Source organism: Gymnoscopelus braueri, assembly GCF_963280865.1.
Source record: "Gymnoscopelus braueri genome assembly, chromosome: 13".
Lineage (NCBI taxonomy): Eukaryota > Metazoa > Chordata > Actinopteri > Myctophiformes > Myctophidae > Gymnoscopelus > Gymnoscopelus braueri.
The window spans coordinates 37,150,957-37,175,283 of NC_137615.1; the positions used below are offsets into that span (position 1 = coordinate 37,150,957).

Consider the following 24,327-nt stretch of genomic DNA (forward strand, 5'->3'; position numbering starts at 1 on the left):
GATCAACCTTCCAGGTAGGATCTGGATCTGGCCTGACCTGGTAAGACTCAGGGAGAATCCAGTGGGAATTCTGTGAGAGATTTTATGTTAAAATCTCCAGATTATGTCCAACGAGGACCCCCATCAGCAGAGCCAAAAAAAATTGGCACCTCTCCCTTTTGGGACCCCACCCTTGCCCAGGTCCCCATTCCATCGTCAGACCCCACAGAGCGATTCAGATGCTGAGAAAAGGGAAGACAGAATTCCGGTTTCTGAGGTGTCTTTGGGAGGGCATTTGGAATCGGTTCTTTCCTTCCTGTCACTGTTACCAAGGTGGTGAAATGTGATGGCACTGTAGTGGAACGTCGGACAGTCAGAGACGGCTATGGGAACAAGGAAACCACAGTTACACGTTCAGGAGGCCCTGCAAGCCAAGAGCCACCACATGATCAAAGTGGTCCTCTTATTCCAGAGGGTTAAAACACTAGTCCTGAGATGTGGGATGATTAGTTTTTCTCCAAGTACTTAAAGGGTTTGTGGTTTGCATAAACATACTGTCTCATGTTTTACGATAGCAGTACCCTTTCCATTAAGCCGCCTAGAGTACATGCTGTCAATCCTGTTGACTAGTGATTCTTCTTGCTTCCAAGATGCTGGTTGAACTGTTATTTCCTTTTTTACATTATTATTTTCCGCTGTGGCAAAATCATAGTTAAAAATAGGGCAAAAAAGTCAAAAACATAAAACCTATGTAGAACAGCATAGGAAATCTTACCAGAAACTGGACAAAATTGTTTGGGCATGCTGCCAGTAGGCTGGGGAAGTAACTCCCTCCACATTTCCCACATTATACATTATAGAACTTTTATTTTACAGTGGAAGTCAATGACTAAGTGGGCTGACACTTTGCCCAAATATGGAGATGACTGACATCATAATACTCACATAATAGATAACTGACATCAGACTGGCCACCACGCCATTATTTGACTTCCCCACAATTAATTTTACATGAATGAATAGGCCATGCTTCTGTGTTCTTTGTTGAATGGAAGTGACACATGGCTGCAGCATAGTGGCCCATCAAGTGTGGTGTGGTGCAGGAAACTATTATAAATTACACCTCTCATTTTACTACACTTACTTTTTGAAGAGTGTGATCAAGATTTCAGCACTAGATGGCAGTAGTATAAAGGAATAGATGATAATTAGTCAGCCCTACAGTATATTATACTGGGCAGAAGTTGACACATAATTCCTCTCATCTGGCATGAGGAATTGGCCATCTAAAAAAAATTGTGAGATGCTGCATGTAGTGCACAATTATTGCCTACAATGACATCCAAAATGGGGACACCAGGTTCAAAGTGGTTAAGGCTCTGTTCCGTTTAGTGTAGCAGAGCATATAATAGCAATCTCTCTCTCTACACAATATATCGTGGGCCTGGAGCGCAAAGGACGTAAGCTACATTTCCAGAATTTTACAGGAGAGCAAAAACAAACTTTTCATTGATTGTAATTATTTAATAAAAAAAAACATTGAATCCATTAAGACCTGAGACCGATTCTACATATATCTTCTAAATTCTAACAGTTGGTTATCAGTGGTTTTCAAACTTTTCATGTCAAGGACCAGCCAAAATTATGTATTTAGCTGTGGACCCCCCCTCCCATCTCAACATATTTTGTTCCAGGGACCCCCCCAGAAGCAAAGATTTGAGTTACAAATGTTTGCTTTAAAAATATATTTTCAAAGATTTGCACAAACTTTCACAATAAAATAAATAAATAGCAGATCTACAAGCTCATAGCACTCGGTGCCACGCTATGAGCTTGTATATCTGCTATTTTTCAATAGCCAAGGTATAAAATAATGATTATAACTCAAATCTAAGATGACACAGATGCGTTCCCGGATTAAATGGGATAAAGCTGGCTGTCTCCAGCATAGATGGTGCCACAGCTGTCATCCTCCTGGCCAGCCTTCAACCACACCAGCTCTGTCTGTGTTTGTCAGCACTTTAGATTTGGGTTAACATGGTTATATAGCCCTGGTACTGGGTGGGTGGCCTTAGTTTTCTTATCAGTTGGTTCCCTCTTTTTCTTCAGGTTATATAATTGGTTAGATACCCCTATGTAGTTTATGTCCAGGGGCCCACCCTGAGGTAAATTACCCACGTTTCAAATAAATTACAATAAATCACTGCAATTTGGAATTTAAACTTGCACCTGGTGACCCCCCTTGGCCGGGTCGGTCGTAACACCATGATACTGACCAGGACTGACATGATACTAACAAGATACTGACCATGCCTTTATTTTAAAAAAGTAAAGAATTATTACCATATTCTTTTACCATGGTCAGTTTTGCCAAAAGAAAACACATTTTCCAAGCCCTTTTTATATAACAGATTTAGGGCTTTTAATTGAGAGTGAGAGTGTGAGTGTGAGAGAGAGAGATATAACTAGAAAATGTGTTCCTCGGAGCACAAGTCTCCGCCGGCAGACCCGTGCTATTTTAATCAAATGAAATCACTTACCCTATATTTAACCATAGTTCTCTAGGAATGTTCTAATTCTTACTTAAAATAGAACATGTTACTATATCATAGCAATTATATTATCATAACAATAACTAATGATACAGTAGGGTAAAAGATATATCTTTTAGTTAAACAAAAAGTTCTTTGTTAAAAGGTGAATGTTAAAGTAATTTATGTACCCCTGAGATGAGGAACAATGTCAGAGACATAGATGTTGGTTGTCAACATGACTCTGGCCCCAACTGCTACAGACACGACCTCCCGTAAGCCTCCTGTATGCGATGGGTTGCTTGATAGTGTAACATTAACTAGTCCTGTGTTACAATCTTTTTGTGAATCAATTGCGTTGATGTTGGATATTTCTGTTATTTACTTTATTAGCTTTTCGCCATTGTGTGAATCTGTGGCTGCATTTGTTCTGAAGACATGCAATGCGTCACTTGGGTATGAGGGATCTGTTTTAGAGACGATTCTGGTGTGTAGCAGTGCAATGTCTTCTGCACAGCATGTGTTTGTACAAACTCTCATAAGCAGTTCTGCAAAGGGTTGGTCATCTTTCTGGCGCATCATTTCTGTTAGTTCAAATAGTTGGAAGTTTTCTTTCCACAATGAACCATGTAGTGTGACAGGCATCAGAAGGGGTATCGAATACTTGTTTTGCCATGACTGGTGGTAGTTGGTACAGGTCACCGACTGCGAGGATACTGACATTGCCAAAACGGGACTCTGAGCTGTGTATGCCTGTGATGTCTTGAAGGCGTTTGTGAATGTGATGTAGAAGATCTGCACCCACCATGGAAACTTCGTCAATAATTAGCAGTTTTAGCTTCCCCAGCCGTGAGCGCAATGTATTTAATGCGTCCTGTTGTTAAAGTTGCATTGTGTGATCTCAGCCTCTCCTGTCTAAGCTATTTATATATTTAGATTACATATTGTGATGTCACGTGAAACTGACCAATGTTAGGTGTTCTCAGAGGGACACACACACGCACGGACGGGTGATTTGTACTGGAAGGTACTGTTCCAATCAAGACTGATTGATCCTGTCTTACCTCACTTCAAAAACATAAATGGCTTTTTGAAGTGACACCTATTTATAGGATTTTATTTCGTCATGCGTCCCTCTAGCCAATCAAAAGCATTGGTGTCAACATATTGTCACGTGGAGCTTGACCAATGTTAGCTTGGCTAGGGGCCAAGCTAACACACGGCGGGACGAAGCGAAAACATACTCTCCGCCTCCGGCGGAGACAACAACAAACATTAAAACAAGAGTGTTTGTCCTCCTAAAGGCTTGGCAAATACGTTTTACAGAACATATAGGCAAAGGGGTTCAAAAGAGTTCATTGGTATAAAGTTAGTCAGATATTTTCTTTTAATCATGCGAGTCTGAAAACATAAGACCAGACACTGACTTAGCTTACGTCCCCATTTATTTGTAGTGCAAAAAAGACAACAAAAGTCAGGACTACAAATCTACAACTTGTTCCAAACCCCTTTTTTGTATGTAAGTATGCCATAATCTACAAGACCATAATGTTACATAACCATGAAGACGTCAAACCTTGAAACAAACATCAAAACCCCATAAAACCATGCAAATATAAGTACAGTGAAAACATAAAGACTTAAAAATACAATATAACCTTATACTCTCAAACAAACAACAAGAGCAGACTGGAACAATTAAGTGTACATGCATTGTAGTTTTTCAGTTTTGTACAGATCACAACATACATATTCACAGGGGGTCAAGTACAAGTCACAAAAAAGCAGTTCTAATACAGTAGAGATCACAGACTACTACAGTATAGCACATCTGGAGAAGGGGACAGCTGATTAATCATAAAATACGCTACATGTAGTGTCTATAGTACATAAGGTGCTGTCTATCACACAATCAAATTAGATATCAGGCAAAAACTTGATTCACTCCCAATCCAACAATCACAAACCAAAACCCTGTTGGCTTTATCCACTTAAGCCCCATACATTTAGTAGTCGTTTGGTGAATAGCTGAAAACAGCTGATCTACAACTCAGAACATGTTGCGATGCGACAGGTTGTGAGCTTGCATATTGGCAATTTTCAGAAATATATTTCAATTCTCTCTTTTAGTAATTTCTCCTATAAATGACATGCCCAAAATAGGACACCAGAGCTCAAGTCAAGCACCAGGTCTAATCCAGTGTATTGCAAAGGAAACATTTTCCTCCAGTTCAACTGAGCAGCTGCAGTCAGCCGTTGCTTGGGTTCATATACGTATCACCAATGACTTCCACTGGGGGAAGTTTCAGTTTTAATGTCGAGCTGAGAATGAATTCATGTTATTATGGAGAACAACAAGCTGAAGGCTGTTGCCCGTCAACAAAGATTGTAATGTAGATATTTAAATACATTAAAATCAGACAGCATAGAAAGTGGTGAGTGCAATTAGGCCCTACACACAACTATGGAAAAAAACAAAAAATGTTTCTAATCTTTGGGAGGAATAAAATAAATAAAAGTATTAAATTCATAGGGACATCCGATATTTTATCATTACTTCAATGAGAGACATTGCTGGCAAAGTCTCTCGGCGTATATGGAATTGAAATATTAATTAGGTGTGATACAGTACCTGTATGGACACAATTTTCCATATTGGTTTATTTGACTCACCATATCTCTGAAAAGATAAATTCATGTGGTGAGGGGAGTTTAAGCTTACTTAACTCATTTCCAAACAGAATTGCGTTCTTTATGAGTACTAATTGTTATTTCAGAGTTGTTGTAATCACTGAGGGGGATATTCTGAGGTCTTTCTGTGAGGCACTGATACAGAACCACTGTTTGTACAGTAAAGTGCTTTGGTGAATGCAGTGTAAATGATAAATGTGGAAAATTAAGGTGAGATTTAAGTGAATCAAACGGAAACAAGACTAAAGCCACTTCACATCTCATCTATATCTTCTTCCCATATTCTTAAGGTTCTTCAATTAGCAAAACATCAACCAGTGAGAAACCAAAAACAACCAAACAGTAGCTTTAAGGAAAAACTCCAAAAGAAATGGATTCAAAAAAGAAAAATGAGATTGTTATGGACTGAGGGGTCTTTGTTCCATCTGCATGTGAGAGGTATTGGGTACATCTGTGTATCTTCACAAGGCTCATTTCCTCACAGTTACATGTTACAGTTTCTCTGTAATTCCAGCAAAAAGACGCAAGCAGTATTGGAACAGAGAACCCCAAGCACTGAGTCACACCATTCTATACCATAAAAGACATAAAAAGCTATATACAAAAAGAAAAAAGTGACAAGTCCAGACGTTTGAGAGGACATGGAACAAAGACATCATCTTCTTTACAAACTCTTCAGTTCCTTCCACAAAGTCGTTTCCTCTCAGTTCAGAAGGAAACCTTTGAGTTTTATAAAACAGCAGTAGTACCTCTGGTTCTCTGGGACTCCCAGAGGAAACAAAACTCATATTGTTGAGAGCCAGTAGGGGGCAGAAGTGGGAAACATTTGAGGGTTTCCTCTGGTGTAAAAAAAGGCATTAAGGCAAGGTGATTGGGAGTTGGACAGAAACTCTCCCTTCCAGCATATTCTTTTTCTTTACACTCTCACCCAGTCGTCGTCTGTTTATGGAGTCTTATCTGGGCTGGGGGCGTGTCAGACCTCTCCTGGTGTTGGTGGACTGTCTTTGCTGAGCCAGAAAGGACATGGCCTGGTTGGAGGAAGTCACACGCTCCCCGGCCACTTTCTGATGCAGGGCCATTCCCTGAAACAAGGAGTGGAGAGAGACGGACGTGTTCAGAATACTGCAACGCAGCGATGCGCAGGCAGGAGTCAAAACAACTGGCAAGATACCTCGTCCAGTGCAGAGCGTGCTTATTATATACATGGTCTTGCTAGTGTCGCTTTAACATCCATATATAAATATATATATATATACACACACACACACACACACACACACACACACTCACCATGTTGTGCCAGGCACTAATGATGAGTTTCTCCTCTTGGTCATGTCTGGCCCTGCTCTTCTCATAGTCATGCTGAATAAACACACACACAAACCAACAGGATATCATGCATGAAGGAGCGTGCAAAATATCACCATTAAAACAATCCAATCAAACCTTTTAAAAGGAGCACTCTGGCGTTTTTAAATTTTTGCCAATCTGTATCAGTTGGGGTGAAAGCTTGTCATGAAATATGTGGCTGCATTTTCAACCCGTGATTGCAATTCTGGCATTACAAAGTTCCACAGTAGTGTGTATGTGTGTGTGTGTGTGTGTGTGTGTATATATATATATATATATATATGCTAGAGCGAATCATTCTGGGTATGCATATTGGTCCAGGGAAGGTTCCAGCAGTGATACAGGGCAATACAAAGTATAGCTGGTGCTTTTTGTACGCACTTAATACAGTAAATAATTGGAGATGAGCTTGAAAAAAAAAAATACTCCTTTACACACACACACACACACACACACAGACAGAGACACACACACACACACACGCACAGTGTACCTCTAAGTGGTGGATTCTCCTTTCTTTCTCCGTCAGCTGGTTCTTCAGGGCCTGAATGTCAGGACTCAGCTTAGGGGGCTGCTGTTTGGGGTCCAAAGTTTTGATCACCTGTACAGAGGAAAGACACAACATCTTCAATGACGTACAGTACAACGTTAATCCTTGTTAAATTGACTGAAGGGAGTATAAATCCTTCGACTTAAGGTAGGGTAAGTGATATTTTTTGGTATTTTAATTTTTTTTGTTAAAAGGTTAAAGTTCTGATAGTAATCATTGCTACAGAGCGTTTGTTCGGTCACAGGGGTATCTCCAGCTCTTTAGTAAACAGAATAAAGTACTTTTTCAGGTAGGTGACAACATTTAAGCCAATCTGGAGAGACACTGAAAATGCATTTTCTGTTTAATAAAGAGCTGGAGAGACCACTGAAAATGCATTTTCTGTTTAATAAAGAGCTGGAGAGACCACTGAAAATGCATTTTCTGTTTAATAAAGAGCTGGAGAGACATGAGAGACTCCTTTTACTGAACAAACACTCTATAGCAATGAGTACTATCAGAATGTAGAGCTATTTAACACTTGTTTTAACCAAAGTAAATCACTTACCCTACCTTTAAGTCTAGGTATTAGTCAGACCTGCCATGGATGGATATCTAAATATTGTACACCATGTTGTATAAAACTAGTACTACTGGTCAACGTTGAATACTGGATGATCCTTCAGAAAGAGTAGGTTGGGAACAAACATTTAATTGCATGGAACTAAAAACAGGATTAGTCCAGGACGACCCACCGTATTGGCCTTCTCCATGTAGCGCTTGTAACGGCCCTCCATGTGCTTCATGTCCTCGTCTTTCTTCCTCAAGATCTCCTGGAGCTCATCAATCTTCTTTGCCACTGAGAGGAGAGGAGAAGGAGCGACAGACAGAGAGAGAGAGAGGGGAAGAAAGAGAGAGTCGGGAGGGGGGGGGGGGGGGGGGAGACAAGACAACAAACCAGACGACAAGTGACCAACAAATCAGTATCAATTTATTCTACTTGACTATTAGAAGCTGTGCAGAAATTTGCCTTGGTGAATTGACACAATGACAGTTGGTAGTCGGTTTCAAACTGACTACATTAACAGTGAATGTTTCAACTGTTTGAACTTCTGTTCCCCTCATTGGATCATTCCAATGTGGGTATCACTCCACAGAGGAGTGATACCTTGCTATAAGTGTTTGCTTAAGTTTGCTATAAGTGTTTATGATGAGAAAAAAGGACAGAGCACAATTGTAGACGTCTCTTATCCCTGACCTAGTATTGTTAGCCAGCTATTGTTAGCCAATGTTAAAGTCAAACTGGTTGATGACAGCTAACGTAGCCTATGTTAACTACAAGATAACATTAACCAACCAACAGCTGAACAGATGTGTCTCAGGGTTTTGGCTCATCTCCTAACATACACATATGGGTGTTTGGATGAAACCATACGCAGTAGGAGGATGGAGATGTTAAATGTGAACAGAAGCTGCTCAGAGACAGCTCTGGGGATTCCTTACTGTTGCCGTCCACTTTGGGTTCCAGGTCATCAATAACCTCCCTCTTCTTCTGGAGGTCGGAGTGGGCCTCGTGGAGCTTCTCCCTGGAAGGACCACAGAAGGAGAACATTGTGCTTCTCATGGATCATACAAGTTGTTTTTAACCGATGGTATAAGCAGGCTGTACAGTACTTACATGTGCTCGTCCAGCTTTTTCTTCAATAAGGATGACTAAAAAAAAAACCAAAGAAAATAATTTACCAATACATGAAAATGTGGGTCATATGCTGTACTGGAATGAAATCAAGTGCATGCACGTGCACCAACTACAAAAACGCAAGCTGTCAAGAGTCAAATCATAGACCAGGTGCACCGAGGGTGGGCCGTACTTACGATGACCTGATTTTGGCAGAGTCGGCCGATGGGGAGGGGGGGCAGGCGGAGAGACAGACAGACAGACAGAGAGGGGCAGGCGTTAACGATGAATCACCACAGCAAACATGGGTTACATATCCCACACAAGAGCACCCAGAGTAGGAGGAGAGCTGCATTGCAATCCTTGAGGGCCAAGAGCTTTCAGCGAAAAGGCCTGCTGTTCAATGTATACAGTGGCAACAGGATTTACTGTGCCAGCTGAAATGTATATATTTTCCATATATATTGATTTTCATTAATCATTACTCAGGTTCGTATTAGGTTATTATAAGCACCAAATATATGTATGAAGAAGCACCAGTTATTAACTGTGAATACGGGTTGATGTAACCCTTTGATTTTCAAGGATTGCAAAAGCATCACAGAACATTTCTGACCAACGTCACCTACAGTACTTGGAGACCATGCATCCATGTGCATCACTGACATGAGTGCAAACAAATATTAGGCACAGGATCCTAAACATGATTTGCGTTGCATCGTCTAATGGGTGATACCAACGTGGGGGTCATTGATCACCAGGCTCGAGGTCAGTTTAGTTTTTTCCTAGTATCGCTACCAGCAATATTCTACCAGCTTGATTTTAGAGAATACTGTGGCCAGTGATTAAAGGACTGGGTTTGGGGTTCAGGTCAGCCGGTTCATCCCTCCCTCCACTCACATCCTCCGTCTTGCTGCCCTGCTCCTGAAGAGCCTTCTGGAGCTCCTCCACCTGGACTCGCAGCTCCGACATCTGCTGCTGGTTCAACCTGGATGACAAGACAAGGCATGTGTGAATGTGTGCATACGTGAGAGACACGTTGTAGAGGATAAAAGACAAACACAAACAGAAGGGAGCCAGGGAAAACTGTGACGAGTAAAGATAATGTGCAAGGTAGATGGGGGGGGGGGGTGAAAGAGAGGGATTATAGAAGAGATGGAAAGATATCCTGTTGGAAACTGAGGCAGAGGTCATATAATCCTCGTACATCTGCTGCAGGGCAATGTTCATCTATTTCACAGTATCTCTCCATTCCTCCTGTTTCTGCTGCTCAAAATGCCTCCCACACCATGGGCTTGTGTGCAACATGCATGCACGTACACAGTCCACCCACATGTCCACATGCCCACAGGCATGTGCTGTAAACACACACAAAACCAAGGGACAATCTGGCCTTCTGCTGTACGTCCTCCCATTGCAGCCCACACACAGATACACACACAGTCCAGAGGGTGAGCTGACATTTAAGCTAGAGCACTTCTACCGTCAGCCAAATGTGAGAAATTAACAAGCCACAACCAGGTCTTAATGTTCGGGGACACGTGCGCTCTCGCGCCCACACGACAATGTGCTGACCTACAAAAAGAAAAAGCAACAACACCCAACATGATAATTAAACAACGGTACCCATCCTAACAACCAGCAGCAGCAGCTGCACTCGTCTCTACCTGTTCTGGGTTTCCAGTGCGTTCTCGTTCCGCTGGGCTTCCTCCAGCTGGACCTGCGCCTGGGCCAGCCTCTCTCTGTAGGTCACCTCCTGGACGCACAGCATCTTGTTCTCACTCTGCAGACGCACCACCGTCTCCCTGTGGATGAAGAGACGCACAAACCGGATGATGAGGAAGAAAGAGAGAGGAAACATTTGGGGGGAAAAAACAATAACACAAGAAACTGATGCTTAATTTATGCTCTGTCGTATGACTCTGGCACTGAACATAGTAGATCTACAAGCCACAGCGTGTCAAATTGTAGGCATGTAGATCTATTTTTGACACGACACCGGCGAGCAAGTATAAATCAGGTACAACGCATGAGAAAAGGAACCAGGAGGAGTGGGAGGTTGAGGTTGGATGGCCAAAAGGCAATAGGTCTGCGTTGTGTTGAGCTGAGCCCCACCCCCCTTCTCCGGGGCCAAAAACATAGCAGTGCCATTTGTCTCTATTTTCGGAGCCAATTGCGCATTCTCGTTCTAAAAATAATCTGCAGTGCCAGTGCCGTCACATCGAAGCAATTTGTCACACAGACTACAGAATAAATGAATATATAGGCCAGGAGTGGGTGAGTGATTTCGACATCTTGTTTCTATTATAGGCAACGGATGGAGAAATCTCGTTGGTCATGCCTAATGCCACCATGCTGTTTGTACACGTAGAGGCACGAATACACACTGAAAAATTACTAGGCAGACGTACTTGAACTCTGTGGGCATCATCTCTGCCGCTAGATTTCCTGCAGTACCGGAGTTATCACACTTGCTTCCTGCGGAGAGGAAAACAGACGAGTTGTCAGAATGGCTGCTGTTGGGACTGAACTGAGAAGCCAAAGTTCAGTTAGGAGACGAGCAATGTGCAAAATCACTTCAAAGCTGTGACTGATGTGGTTGTTTCTGTCCATAATGGCTGACCTGCTTCACCAAGACACTGCTGTTGGACCTGTGCACACCTCAGTTCATCATTGGTCTCACGAAGGGTCTCCCTCTCTGAGATCAAACGCTGGAAAAAACAACACATCATGACGCACTTACATCAGCTTTGACATTTCTATCTTACTGTGTCATTTCTATCTTACAGATCTATTCTGCACAGCATCAACGCAACTTCCTTGGGCGGCTCTTCCTGTACTTCTGCTTAGACCCTTTCAGTAGCGGTTCTCACATAGTAGTCATAAGTAAATGCTGGCCTGTGGTAAAACATTTTTTAACCAATATCAACCTGGGGTCCTTATTTTGGGCACATCATTATAGGCAAAATAAAAACGTTTTCCAAAAATGTCAGAAATGCTATTTTAAAAAAAAACAAGACATTAACATATTGGACTACTCAAATCCATGCAGATGTCCAGTACTGATGAAGTAGCTGTTAAGTGCTTGATATTTTGTGACTCTCAGCGTCCCTTACTCGTTCCCCGTCAAGTGAGTCATCACACAGTTGACCAACTCACCTCTTTCTCCTTTAACAAAGCATTGTGCTTGTCGAGAACATTCTTGTACTCAAACTGCCACTTCTCTGCTTTCATGGCCTCTGCAGAGTGCTTGGTATGAAGGTCGTGTACCTGTGAGTGAAGCCAATTTTTTATTAAATAAATACAACTTGCTAAATACCTAGCGTCGGGAAAAAATAGCTAAATTTCACCCACTTCTTTATTTACATATCGTCGGTGTCCGGGACTAACCAGCTAACTCCATTTTCAGCTTCCTTTTTTTTCCATAAATCAACGCTATTGAACACCCTTTACGTCTGTGTAAAAAATCTAAACATTTGAACCAATGAAAAGTATTAAAAAGCGCCTCTGACGAAACCTCCCAACTCCATTGGATCCTCAAACTGTCCGTCAAAAACAAACAACTCCCCCTCTCTACTTGCTGCAGCCTTTTCACAACACAGAACAGAGCGCGCTGCGCAGTGAACGAGGAGGAGTATCACGTAAACAAAACCCCCCGTAGTCTGTTAAAACTATGCAGTGTACCTGTTTATCAAACTTAGCACTGACGCTAATGTTATGAAAACAAGTAATTATATTTCTAAAATCTATGAAGTGTTTAATGAAGAGAGCAATGTGACAAGAAGAAAGGAGTTGATAGCATTTCTGTCGCGACTCGCGCTAGTTCTACTGAATCTCCAATTCTGTGAACCCCTCTTTGCAAAAGTTATTGTAATATTTAAAGTCCTGTTTAATATTGTTGGCCTATATAAGTGTCATGAAGCATCAGGGCATTAATTCACACGTTGTTGTGATGCATTGTGAGCTTGGAGATCCATTGTTAGCTTTTGGACATTTGTACCCTTTTGAAACCTCTCCCTCAGCAGCAAGTGGAGCTATTGTTGTTTGGACATGGATTTGGGTAAAGTGGTGATAATATAATGACACATGCAAGTATCTGACGATATATAAAGTCACTATACCAACTTTGATGAGGCAGTATTGCTTTGTTTTAAAAATATAAGGTTTTCTTCATTTCCTAAAAAACGTATATTTTGTTTTTCGTTTCCTGAACAATGAGCGTTTTGGAGTTAGCAGGTTCGGGCTGGACAGCAGAGATATAAACCTATAGTGTGACAAAGTTGATTCTTACACCTCTGCACAAGAGTCTCACTGCCTTTCTCAGAGTACTCATACAGTAAATGACCGGTTGCAATAACTTCAATAATTCTCCTTCTTTCCCTCTGTTCCTCCCTCCAGCCAAGAAAAGAACAAACAGACTACTAGAAGCATTGCACAGTGGAGTGCATACTGTATATCTGCCAATTGTCAAGATATATCATTCACAGAGATGAGCGATTATGTACTTTGGCCTTAATTCTGACCTTGACCGTTAACAAAGTTAAATATCTCTTGGGACAGCCTATTGATCACTCCCAACTTTCATGGATATCTACCCAAATTTAGCTTGATTGTGAGCTTTACCTTTTTAGTCCAATAGTGAACATTTCTCCTGGGCAGCCTATTGATCATTCCCACCAAGTTTCCGGACTTTTGACACTCAATACTTAATCACCATTCGGGGCAGCCTACTCACTCAAAGTTTCATGAATATCTGCCCATCCATTCTTCAGTTATTTTGTGAACAGACAACCAAACACAATGGGGTGAAAACATAACCCAGATCTAACTCCATTGGCAAAAGTAATAATGTCCACAAATGCACCTTTGGCTTCACTGTGGTGGCATCGAAATATATAGTACAATGATATAATACACATGTCCATATATAACAAAAACATGTACAAAAGTGCCCACCTGTCTCTTGTAGGTGTCCAGCTGGCTGCGCACAGCGTTTGCCCTGCGTAGCTCCTCCTCCAGCTCACACGTGCGCTGCATGAACACTGTATTGCGCTCCTCCAGGAGGCGCACTTGCCTGCGTAGGTCTCCCAGGTCCTCCAGCTTGCGCTTGTATGTCTCCACCAGCGCCTCCAGCCGGCTCACCCGGTCCGACGAGTGCCTGGAGGGAGAGACCATGGAGAGACATTGACAGAGATAGAGAGCGAGAGCGTGGGAGGTGTTGCATTTGACTGGTAGTTAAACAGAACGTCTCCTCTGGGATTTGTCCTCTTCTTAAACAATGAATATTAGCTAAGCTGGGTGTAAGTCAATATCTATACACAAAATCCAACGTATCAACACGGATCATTGTGACGTACAGTACACAGTGAGAAGTCAGAAATATGGGCTGACACAGTATACAGATAAATCCCCAGCTGTTGCTACAGGCATGATGGCAGTCTAGTATTCCCTTGTGGGATGCCATTTATACAAGTGTGTTGGAGCAAGAATGCTGATCCGCTATTATTGATTAAGGCGTTGAATTAACCATTAACATTCATTATCATTATAAAAGCAATAACTGAGCCTTATGATATTTCTGACGAGGTTGTGCACTCAGAAACGTATCATACTAGAGGGGCCCCTTCCCCCTATCCGCTGTGCGGGGCTTTGTGCTTGTTGGTCCCTCCGTGTCCCTCTCTCTGTATGTATTAACTAATTTTTTAAAAAAAAAGAGGAAAAATATATATATATATATATATATACACACATGGGGGCCCCCCTGGGCGTCCGCGGAACCCCTCGCGGAACCCCTGGGAGTCTTGGGAGCCGCGCGAAACATTGCGGACCCCTTAAGACCCCATATAGATCCACCGTCTTGCTCCCTGTGGCTTTTGTTTTTTCATAAACCTGCTTGCTTGTTTCTGGCGCTTGTTTTTCTCCAACCTGGTATCCTGACTGACTGGCGAGTTCGGGTGACTGTTAGAGGCGCGTAGGCGCTGCCGCGGGTAACTAATAATGTATTGTTTGGGGTGTGCATGCCACAAAAATGAAGGACGTATTAGCGTGAGTGTGGTGGGATAGAGACATGAGCAAACAAAAAGGTAAGCAAGAGCGGGGGTTGAAGCGAAGGGCTCGCGTCTGTTGTTGTTGTGGAGCTGGAGAGATTTCAATGGCGGCCGCGTCGTGTTGGCTCGGGGTGCTTCGGTTTCGCTCGGCGGTGCCCACGCTAAAGGGAACGAAAGGGTGTCCCCGTAATGTGGTCAGTTTGTGCTGGGCGCAATTAATTATGCTCCGAGGAGGCACATGTGTAGTGAGCAATGAAAAGTAGCCTATGCCACCCGTAAATTAATCACGCGTGTTGTGGTTTCTCTTGTAGTGACGTGGTTTCTCTTGTAGTGACATGTGATATGTTGCTGTTGTGTTTAGTCCGAAACAATGAAATTAGTGGCGAGGGGAAATGAATGCGGACGGAAGCTGAGACTTTTGTCTAATGTATAAAAGGATACAGTACACAAGTATTGTGTTTTTGCCAGGCATTAAATCTGTGCGCAAAAGTAATTGAGATCACCATACTAGATCACTATTCTCAATATGAGAGGCTGTGTGCGAACCCCGACCGCCGAGTATGATGCAAGAGCAAAATGGCCGCTGTGGGAATATGGTCAGTTGGACCAAAGATGGTTAATTTATGAAGATCCGCCATCCCAATTGTAGCCAATAGACGCGAAATGGTACACAAATTCTACAAATGGTCTCCTAAGTGGGCATCATGACGTGGGCTCCAGCGTCTGACAGAAAATCTCGCGAACGTCCTGTGTTTACTGGTGCTAGATCCCACGAGAGTGTGTTACTCGAACAGAGAAAGGTTGATAATAAAGTTGATTTTCTCCCGATTCGTCTCTCTGAAAAAGGTCATTTTAGTATAAAAATCTTGGGAAGATTGTGTAGCTTGTAACGATCGGGTCCAATATTTAGTTCAGTGAAGAATGGTTCAGAAGCGGTGTTCACGTTCACTGAATTGGGATTAATACCCGCTTCCGGTCTCCTAAAAAAGGCGGCCGCCTACTCAGATACGCAGATACGGGAAGTAAACCAGAGATGGCAAGTCTTGCTATTTCTGTCTTGGGTTGGACTCACCTGAGGATGTCCATTTCGTCTTTGAGGGTCTGGGCTTCCTGAGCAAGGCTGGTTAGCTCTTCGTTACGGTGGCGCAGCTCAGACACCTCACGCTCCAGAATGTCCCCTCGTACCCGCACATCATCCCGGTTGGTCTCCAGTCTGAGGAAACACCCCGTCAATGCATTGCAATGACTTCTAAATAACTAACTTAATTTCCAAGACCAGAAGAAACAAATTTTCTGAGAGCTAGCACTGAAAATATGCATTGTACTGCAACACTAGTTAATGTGCGGCATGAACTTCACACCCATGATTCTGTGTGCATTACATTTTTTTATGACTTTCAAAAGCTTACTTTCAAAATTATAACTTCCCACAACTGTTCCAGGGCCAGTAAAATGCATTTCCAATTTGACTGACTTTTCTATGCCTGTGAGAACCCTTTATGAAGCAACAGATTATGTAACCTTACAGTAGGTCCACTGTAAGATACAAGTTATTAGATGACTACATTCAGTTTACATCATGTGAACTTCTTATATGCCAGACTTGCTTACAGTGAAACAAAACTATGTCAAGTCAATGTAAACTGTGTCTGCATGTCATTGCAGTGTCATAGAAAGTGTGCATATCCATATCCTCTAGCATTTACCCACACTTTATCTACATTTGTATCTTGCCTCACGTATTTCCCAATGTACATTACACAGTCTCAGGCCCCCTGTGAGTACTGTACGTCTCGGCCTAAAAAGTCTATTAATGACCTGTAATTCTCCTCCTGAAGTTGCTCCATCTGGCTCTGAAGCAGCAGGAGCTTCTTGCCCGTGATGGCAGTGGTGCCGTCCAGGGAGTCCGAGCGACTGAGTCTCTCCTTCAGCGAGCGTGTCTCGACCTGCAGGGATGACCTCTCCTCCAGGGCTAGTGACAACTGAGCAGATAAGAAGACGAGAAGCCACAGAAGAGGAGAGTTAGACTGGGTGAGAGAGGTGTAAAGCAAGTGGTGAGGGGTGGGGACAGGTTTAGCAGCTAGGAGACGGCAAACGCACAGAGTGGCACAAAACTAAAAGAAAGACGGGGCAAGGTGCAGATGAAGAACAAACAGATCCTCGAGGTTGGAAAAGAATTAAGTGCCGTATCTTGACAAAGAGGCTCGCACATTTCAACACTGAACTTGGTCAGGCAAAAAGAAACCTCACGCGTCCTACAGAAAATGCTGAACAGCAAACTGACAGGTTACGTTCACAAGAGAAGAGAGAGAGAAACTTACAGCGACAAATTTATCACTTTGTACATAAGACGCATTCAGAAAGTACATGCATCAGATGTTTTTTGCCAGTTCACATGCGCAAATTGTCAAAGGCCGGTTAGTCAGCTGGTATGCTGTGGTCTCAGGCAGATGGAACGTTGTCAATGGTGCAGTTGTTAGCATTCCCCTGAGGTCAGGACGATGCCATTGCAGCATAGATGGGAGGAACACACACACTGTACTGAAGGTCCATTTAGTACCCCCCGATGACACTGGTTAAAGTTACAAGGGTGTAGAACATTCCATTATGAATGTGGGTGGATGATGTAGGTAGGCTGAACTGACTGAGGCGGAGAGATTTAGCTGGACAGAGGATGTTGAGTGAGCTCTGTGATTGCGGATGGGCTTCAATACATGTTGCGGTCACATGTGAGGTTGCAGTTAGGCAAGCTGTCATTCAGATTACAAAAAGGTGAGTATATACTTACCAGCAGGCCATCTCTCCTGTTTGAGTACAGCAATACCCTTCACTGAACTTTAAGGACAGATTGCATGCTTTAGGACCAGTCCAAGTTAATCGCATTACAAAAACAACAAATTGCTCATTTTTAAAATGTGCTCCAAGTGAAAGAACAAATAGGTGGGTTGAGAGCAATATTGATGTTTATTTATTAGTGACTCATGTGACCCCATGCTCCCAAGAGAAGTGAGTCAGTTCAATGTCATCATGATGTTAGAAAACTATCAATAACATCCCTTATCAGTCGGGGGCACAAAAATAAGCACGGTTTACACAACACACTGTCATAGCAAAACAAACCCATCTCAGCAAAGCTAAGCAATATGGGCCAGAGCACAGTCCTGCAGGCACACACACACATTAACTAGCATGCAGAGAGACACACTACAGCAAAACTAGGCCTCTAAAACTATTTGAAGTACTGTGGACTGCCGAGTGGCTGATGTCATCATTATTCCCAAAGCATGTTTGACATTGCCCGTGCTCACCTGATGCTCAAGGTCTCGACAGCGCTGGCTCATGTCCTCCTTTTCGCCAGCCTCCTCACTCAGAAAGTAATATTTCCTGGACTGCAGAAGTGACATGACGAGAGACAGTGGAGTTATCACAGTAAGCATAGCAAGGAGGGAGTGAACAGGAGTGAAAGGAAGAGACGGAGAACAACAAAAGACAGGCGTAAGTGATATGCCGAGCGGTGTACACCGGAGGGCTGCAAAAGTGTAACAGTATGTGTTGAGAAAAATTACTGGGTGGAAAAAGAGAGCAGGTTTCACCTGGTAGTCGAAGTCCCCGTAGGTCTCCGGACTTCCTGGTTCGGATGAAGGCTCTTTGGATAAGAGCTGTAATGGTAACACACACACACGAAAACAGCAGGTTCAAACAGGATCACACGATCAGTGTTACTGTCAGACAATAGGTGATCTATTGCATGTTTATGAGCATAAGCACTGAAGAATATTGTTTGCTAGACACAGAGAGCGGAGACACAAGGACTTGGCCCTGTGCTTATAGGATAGGATTTATTTTCATATGAATTAACTGTGACTAAAAGTGTGACAGAGAGAGAGAGAGAGTATAATGGAAAGAGGCTCGCTCACCTCCTGAATTGCTGTCATGACGACGTGCTGGACGGATTGCTCCAGAGTCATTATCTGCTGGATTTGCTCTGTGTGGAATAGAGGACAATAGAGAGAGGTTAGGACACAGCCAAACCCACATTTAATAGAAAGAGATCCACCAGTGAGGCTTCCTTTTCCAAATAAACCGCTTGTTGAACAACCCCTTTTTACTGTGTCTGAATATACTTTCTTCACATTATCCATACAAAATTCATATAAGATTGTAAAAATCCATGTAATCAATAAACAGGGCTCTATTCTTGATTAGCAGTGTGTATTTTGTTGACCACGATAACTGGGCTTTTTCAGTTCCAGTATGAAACTTCCCCACAAGTCATATGATTTTGAAGGAGGTCGGGCAGTAATCCCCCATCTTAAATCACACGGGTGGCTGCCTCTTGCCGGACAGACTTTAAGGAATTTAAAGTCTCTGTCCATGTCCCATTATATCCTCAGAAAAATAAATGTGACGCTGTTGTTAATCAAAATCTGTTTAACCTCGTTGAACGTGTTTTGTACGGCTATTTCAGACAAATCCTGAGAAGAATTGTGAAAAATTTGGAATAATTTAGAACATTTCTAACAACACAAATCTTCTCTTATGGGGGTCCCTAGCAAATCTAATCAGATGGGGGTAAATACATATCTATTTGGGGGTCCTGACACCTTGACATGAAAATGTTTGAGAACCACTGCTTTAAGGACCTGACAGGCCGTCTAAGCACCTTGCTTCTTTTCACAGCTGACAGCGCAGCCCAGCACCAGCTGTACCAGTTTTCCCAGCTCCGTTACATCTCCCATCTCGCCAATCAGGTTCACGTCTGGTAGGTGCGCATCCGATACCTGGTGACCGAGCACCTATCAGTGACAAGAGGAAGAGAGGGAAGACATTAGGACACTGGGTGCCGGGACTAGATTAAAAGCAGTCAGTACAATGGAAAGGAATAGGGGGTTGAGGGAAATTCCAACAGTAGAAATATGAGATATTCTAATCCTCTTACATCATGGTAATACTCCAGCATGCTCTGAAGAATCTTCTTCAAGTTGCTGACCTGAAATTAGTCATGTCCATTAGTACATAACATTTTCACCACTTAAAAACATAAATTACAGTTCTATAGACTTTGTCATACTACAAAGAGAAGCAAAGAGAATCATCTATTCTACAAGCTCAGAGATTGTAGATTTGCCATTATAACAGAATTACAAAATATATATAAATTTTTTTGTAATCTTTTGAACATTTGCCCAAAATAGGGACACCAGAGCTCCATCTAAACAAATTCTACCGGAGCATCAAATCACACACAACCCATCTCAGTCTAGTCTGCACATTGTTGCAGTAGAATACGTAATGTTATTGTGTACTGTATACTGTGTATATAATGTTGAGTACGAGTGCATTATGTACACAATCTATGTATATCTGTAGTATTTTTGTGTTGGTTTCAGGATGGCGTGTCCTTTGTGTTAAGGCAGAGAGAGCATTTCATTGCATTAAGTATTTCATTGCATGACAATAAAGTTTAACTTTATTGTCTAACTGGACAAAAAAAAGTTATTTGCTGTGATACATGGTCACTCCAGGTTGCCGTAGTGACTACTCCGTTATATCCTATCCTACCGTTTCACAAATTACCTTGAGGCGCCAGTTGGCCCCGCTCTCCTCCTTGATCATTCCCAGCCATGTCTTATTAAACCAAGAGGGGTCTCTGTTAATGAGAGCACAGGAAACAGCATTGATGAAGAGGATCTCTGGACATCTACAGTAGATATAGGACTCACAGGGGGCTACAGGGTGATAGATACAGCAGTTTGCTTCCATTCCACTGAGCCCAGTGGCATTTCTTTAGGACAGGTCATCATTATCATCTTTCTCATATGGCACACATGGGAATAATGATTGGTGTGAACGCACTCAAACGTGAAGAGCGCTGTACTCCAAACTAAACTGACCTTCAGATAAAAGGAACATTTTGTTTCCTTCAAAACCAGCTGGGTCAATTCTCATTCATATATGTGTACTGAGAGTGAAAAAAAGAAAGAAAACGCCAACACAAAGTATAAAGGTCATCGAGGCTTGGATATGGACATGGATATTTGCATAACATGGTACCCATTTGCACAAATTCACCTATAGCGGGGGCTAGGCTTTAAGTACAGTAGTAGGCCAATCCATTCAAATGTGAGGACTATAAATGCAAAGTGCACAAATCCTTCATGAATCAATTTTAAAATCTTTCCTGATTTTTGTTTCCCATAGATAATTCAAACTTCTAAATCCCATAGATAACCAACTTACAGCAAACATACTTGGTATGGTAACTGTTCATTGTAAGCCTGTGTTTTGACTTTGCTCTGGACAATACAAGCACCAACACAATGATACAATAATGAACTTTTTAACAGGCATAAATTGTTCCCTTACATTCTGTGTAGAACATGTGCAACAGCCACTCCACTGGTTAGATCATTCTTGCTGGTACAGGAAGGCACATGGAACGTTTGCAGCTGGAGAAATGGAGAATGTAGATAAAAGGAATACGAGATTTTAACCCCATTAGGCCTATATACAGTATATGACACATTAGTTTAGTTGTACACTGCAACCCAGGAGTCAGGACAGATAGCTACCTAGTGTTCATATGCAGCCACCAAGTACTATAGTCCCTCAGAGCACAGCTGTCTTAAATAGGAATTAGTCTTACATAAAAAAAAGGTTAAAAGTTCAAAACAAGAGCTTTAATCAAAAGGTGATTAGACGCCTGTGGTAGAGAAAGCACCTAATCCTAAGGTCAGAAGTTAACATGAGTCAATTGAAGGGCTTTGGACAAAATCTCTTCCAATCTCCTTAATGACTAAACAACAGTTTCTAAGCAGTCAAAGCTGGATAATGCTTTTATATGATGGCATATTATTAGATGGCCAGTGTTTTTCAGATGCTGCAATAATACTAGTACGTCTGCAAAGTGTGCATAATAATACGCATTGAACGTCCACAGTTTAAAAGTAGAGACTGTGTTTAAGAGTTAGGTCATGTATTCAGTGCTCACTGCAAACAGGTGGATTTGGTCTGAACTCGAGGTATGTTGGGCAAACTATCGCATAATAAGTCATAATATTACATTATAAATTAGTCACTCCACTTGAACTGAACGGTGTTGTGTCTGTATGCTTACAAATGTACTGATATTGCGGCAATTTTGTGTCCAGAGATAAGAAAAACAAACTGAAGAAAAGCAAACTTCATGCACTGTTGGCCAACTAACACACACCCTGGCTTATGACAGTCGATTTTACACGCAACTGGTCAAAGTTACAGGTGTATATTCAATATTCTAAGTCATGTAATGCACTTTAACACATCATTTGATGGTATTTCTCCACCATCTCTGCTGACATCTGCAGTCACTATTAGCCAGCTAGCTTCGCTAGCAGTGTTGCCAGATTCTGCGAGAGCAACAAGCAACCAGGTCTATGAAAATAGCAGATCTACACGCTCACAACGTGTCGTGATGCGACGCGTTGGGAGCTTGTAGATCTGCCAATCTCAAAACAAAAAGGGGGAAAATAATCTTGAAGTACAAAAAGTCATTTGGCATTTTTTTCAGATGGGGGGGTATCGATCTGTGTATTAAATACATATTAATATGGGTGCTTGCCATGAACATGTTTGAGAACCACTGGTTTTAAATAGCTGTAGTATACAACTCTCGTAGACGTATTTATGATTCTGACGTTTTCAATCTACGAGAGTTGTAGGGTTCACGCCCCATGGAGACCTGGACTTTCTGCACTATGCCCCGCAAAGTACTCCAAACGTGTACAAATTGAAAATAAAGGTGCTTACCTCAAAGCTCCAAATGTTAACTACTTCTACGGGGTAGTAGTTTAATGTAATAATCCATATCTTTCAACAAATAAGTGTTTTAATGCCGTCTGTGGCCGAACGCCATTTTTTCACCCTCGATTACTTCCTGTTTACATTTAGTGTAATTCCGGGTTTCACCGGATGCGCCCCCTCACTTCCCGTCACTACCGCCCATTGGGAACTTCCGACAGAATCGGCCACAGACGGCATTAAAACACTTCTTTATTGAAATATATGGATTATTACATTAAACTACTACCCCGTAGAAGTAGTTAACATTTGGGGCTTTGAGGTAAGCACCTTTATTTTCAATTTGTACACGTTTGGAGTACTTTGCGGGGCATAGTGCAGAAAGTCCAGGTCTCCATGGGGCGTGAACCCTACAACTCTCGTAGATTGAAAACGTCAGAATCATAAATAAGCAACTTTACAAAAAAATAAGCCCAAAGTCGCTTATAATAAGCGGACATGGCAACACTGTTTGCTAGCTATAGCCACGTCAAACTTACCCAGTTTAGCAGTGAGTCGCAGAGCTCTGCTTTGTCCAAACTCATCTTGTTGTGTCCGCTGATAACCAGCGGTTAGCCTTTTCTCAAGCCTTTTGGACACTATTTTGTTAGTTATTGTATTATGAGCCTCGACTTTCCACGTCAGACTGGACTATGGCCGCCTCCTGTAATGTTTGGTCTTTGAGTTTGCTTTTTTGAACTGTCCCCGTGCGAGTTTCCGTAGAGCGTTGCCATGGCAACGGATTTAGTTGGGACACAAGTAGCAGTGGTGGAAAAAGTAGTCAAATTATTTAACCTAATCAATACTGCAATGCAGAAATATACTCAGCCAAAGTTTAAATAGGGCTGAATTGGTTGACGTATGTTTTGTAATAATAATCAAAATCTACAAAGTAACTATGTAACTAAAGTTTTCAAATAATTGTAGTGGAGTAAAAGTACAATATTTGCCTCTGAGATGTAGTGGAGTAGAAGTAAAAGTATTGAAAATTGGAAATACTTTAGTAAAGTAAAAGTACCTCAAAATGTTACTTAAGTACAGTACTTGAGTAAATGTATTTAGTTACTCTACACCACTGGACACAAGTCGCTCTGCTACTTTTCTGGTCATCCATGTCCTCTTCAGTACAAAGACGAACAACATGATGAAAACGTTTTTGAAGGAAAGGACATCGAGAAACGTGGAGATGGAAAACATACTTTCGGCAGGCTGAATAATCTAATGAAGACTAAGTGAAGAATACAATGCTGGGTAAGAAGACTTGTTGAACTCTATTGTTCATGTTGTGTACAACTAAATATAGTGAGACTAAAAGACATAAATGACACTTACATTTGTAAATACAGAAATACAGAAAAAAAGGAATGGCTCAGAAAATCTACAAATGGAAGACTTACTTTTTATCTTCCCTTTTTAATGGCAGGACTGTAGGAGCAGCCTAGTGATTCACATGTGTTTTTGTTTTGGCATGGATAGTTCACATTGTTACATCACCACTAGATGGCTCTAGTTGACAAATAGCCATTCAGTATAGGGAGTATTGGATAGCCCAGTGGTTCTCAACCTGTCGGTCCCCACATGATTTTTGGGGGGTCCCCAGATGACAGTGTGAAGTGACAATTTAAGACAATTTTAATAACTCAAAAATAAGAAAGAAAGAAAAGAAAAAAGACCATTACTGCATCAAAACAACAAACTTTACTA

At 42.0% G+C, this 24,327-nt stretch overlaps 1 protein-coding gene across 2 annotated transcripts; it reads right to left on the reverse strand.

Moving 5' to 3' along the window:
- Positions 1–3,937: 3,937 nt before the first annotated feature.
- Positions 3,938–23,299, reverse strand: hook2 (hook microtubule-tethering protein 2). Of its 2 annotated transcripts, XM_080448022.1 has the most exons (22): positions 23,124–23,299; positions 21,172–21,254; positions 20,383–20,455; positions 19,745–19,795; positions 19,469–19,601; positions 18,723–18,790; positions 18,399–18,464; positions 18,114–18,194; positions 16,624–16,787; positions 15,878–16,018; positions 13,715–13,916; positions 11,918–12,028; positions 11,382–11,469; positions 11,170–11,236; positions 10,426–10,563; positions 9,659–9,746; positions 8,759–8,793; positions 8,584–8,666; positions 7,836–7,939; positions 7,045–7,152; positions 6,492–6,563; positions 3,938–6,283 (listed from the first exon to the last, which is right to left on the reverse strand). In XM_080448022.1, exons 1-22 carry the CDS (start codon positions 23,166–23,168, stop codon positions 6,155–6,157), a joined length of 2,130 nt encoding a protein of 709 aa, XP_080304148.1. In that variant the 5' UTR covers positions 23,169–23,299; the 3' UTR covers positions 3,938–6,154. The 2 variants fall into 2 exon arrangements, with proteins under 2 accessions (XP_080304148.1, XP_080304149.1); XM_080448023.1 differs by lacking the exon at positions 18,114–18,194.
- Between the last annotated feature and the right edge of the window lie 1,028 nt (positions 23,300–24,327).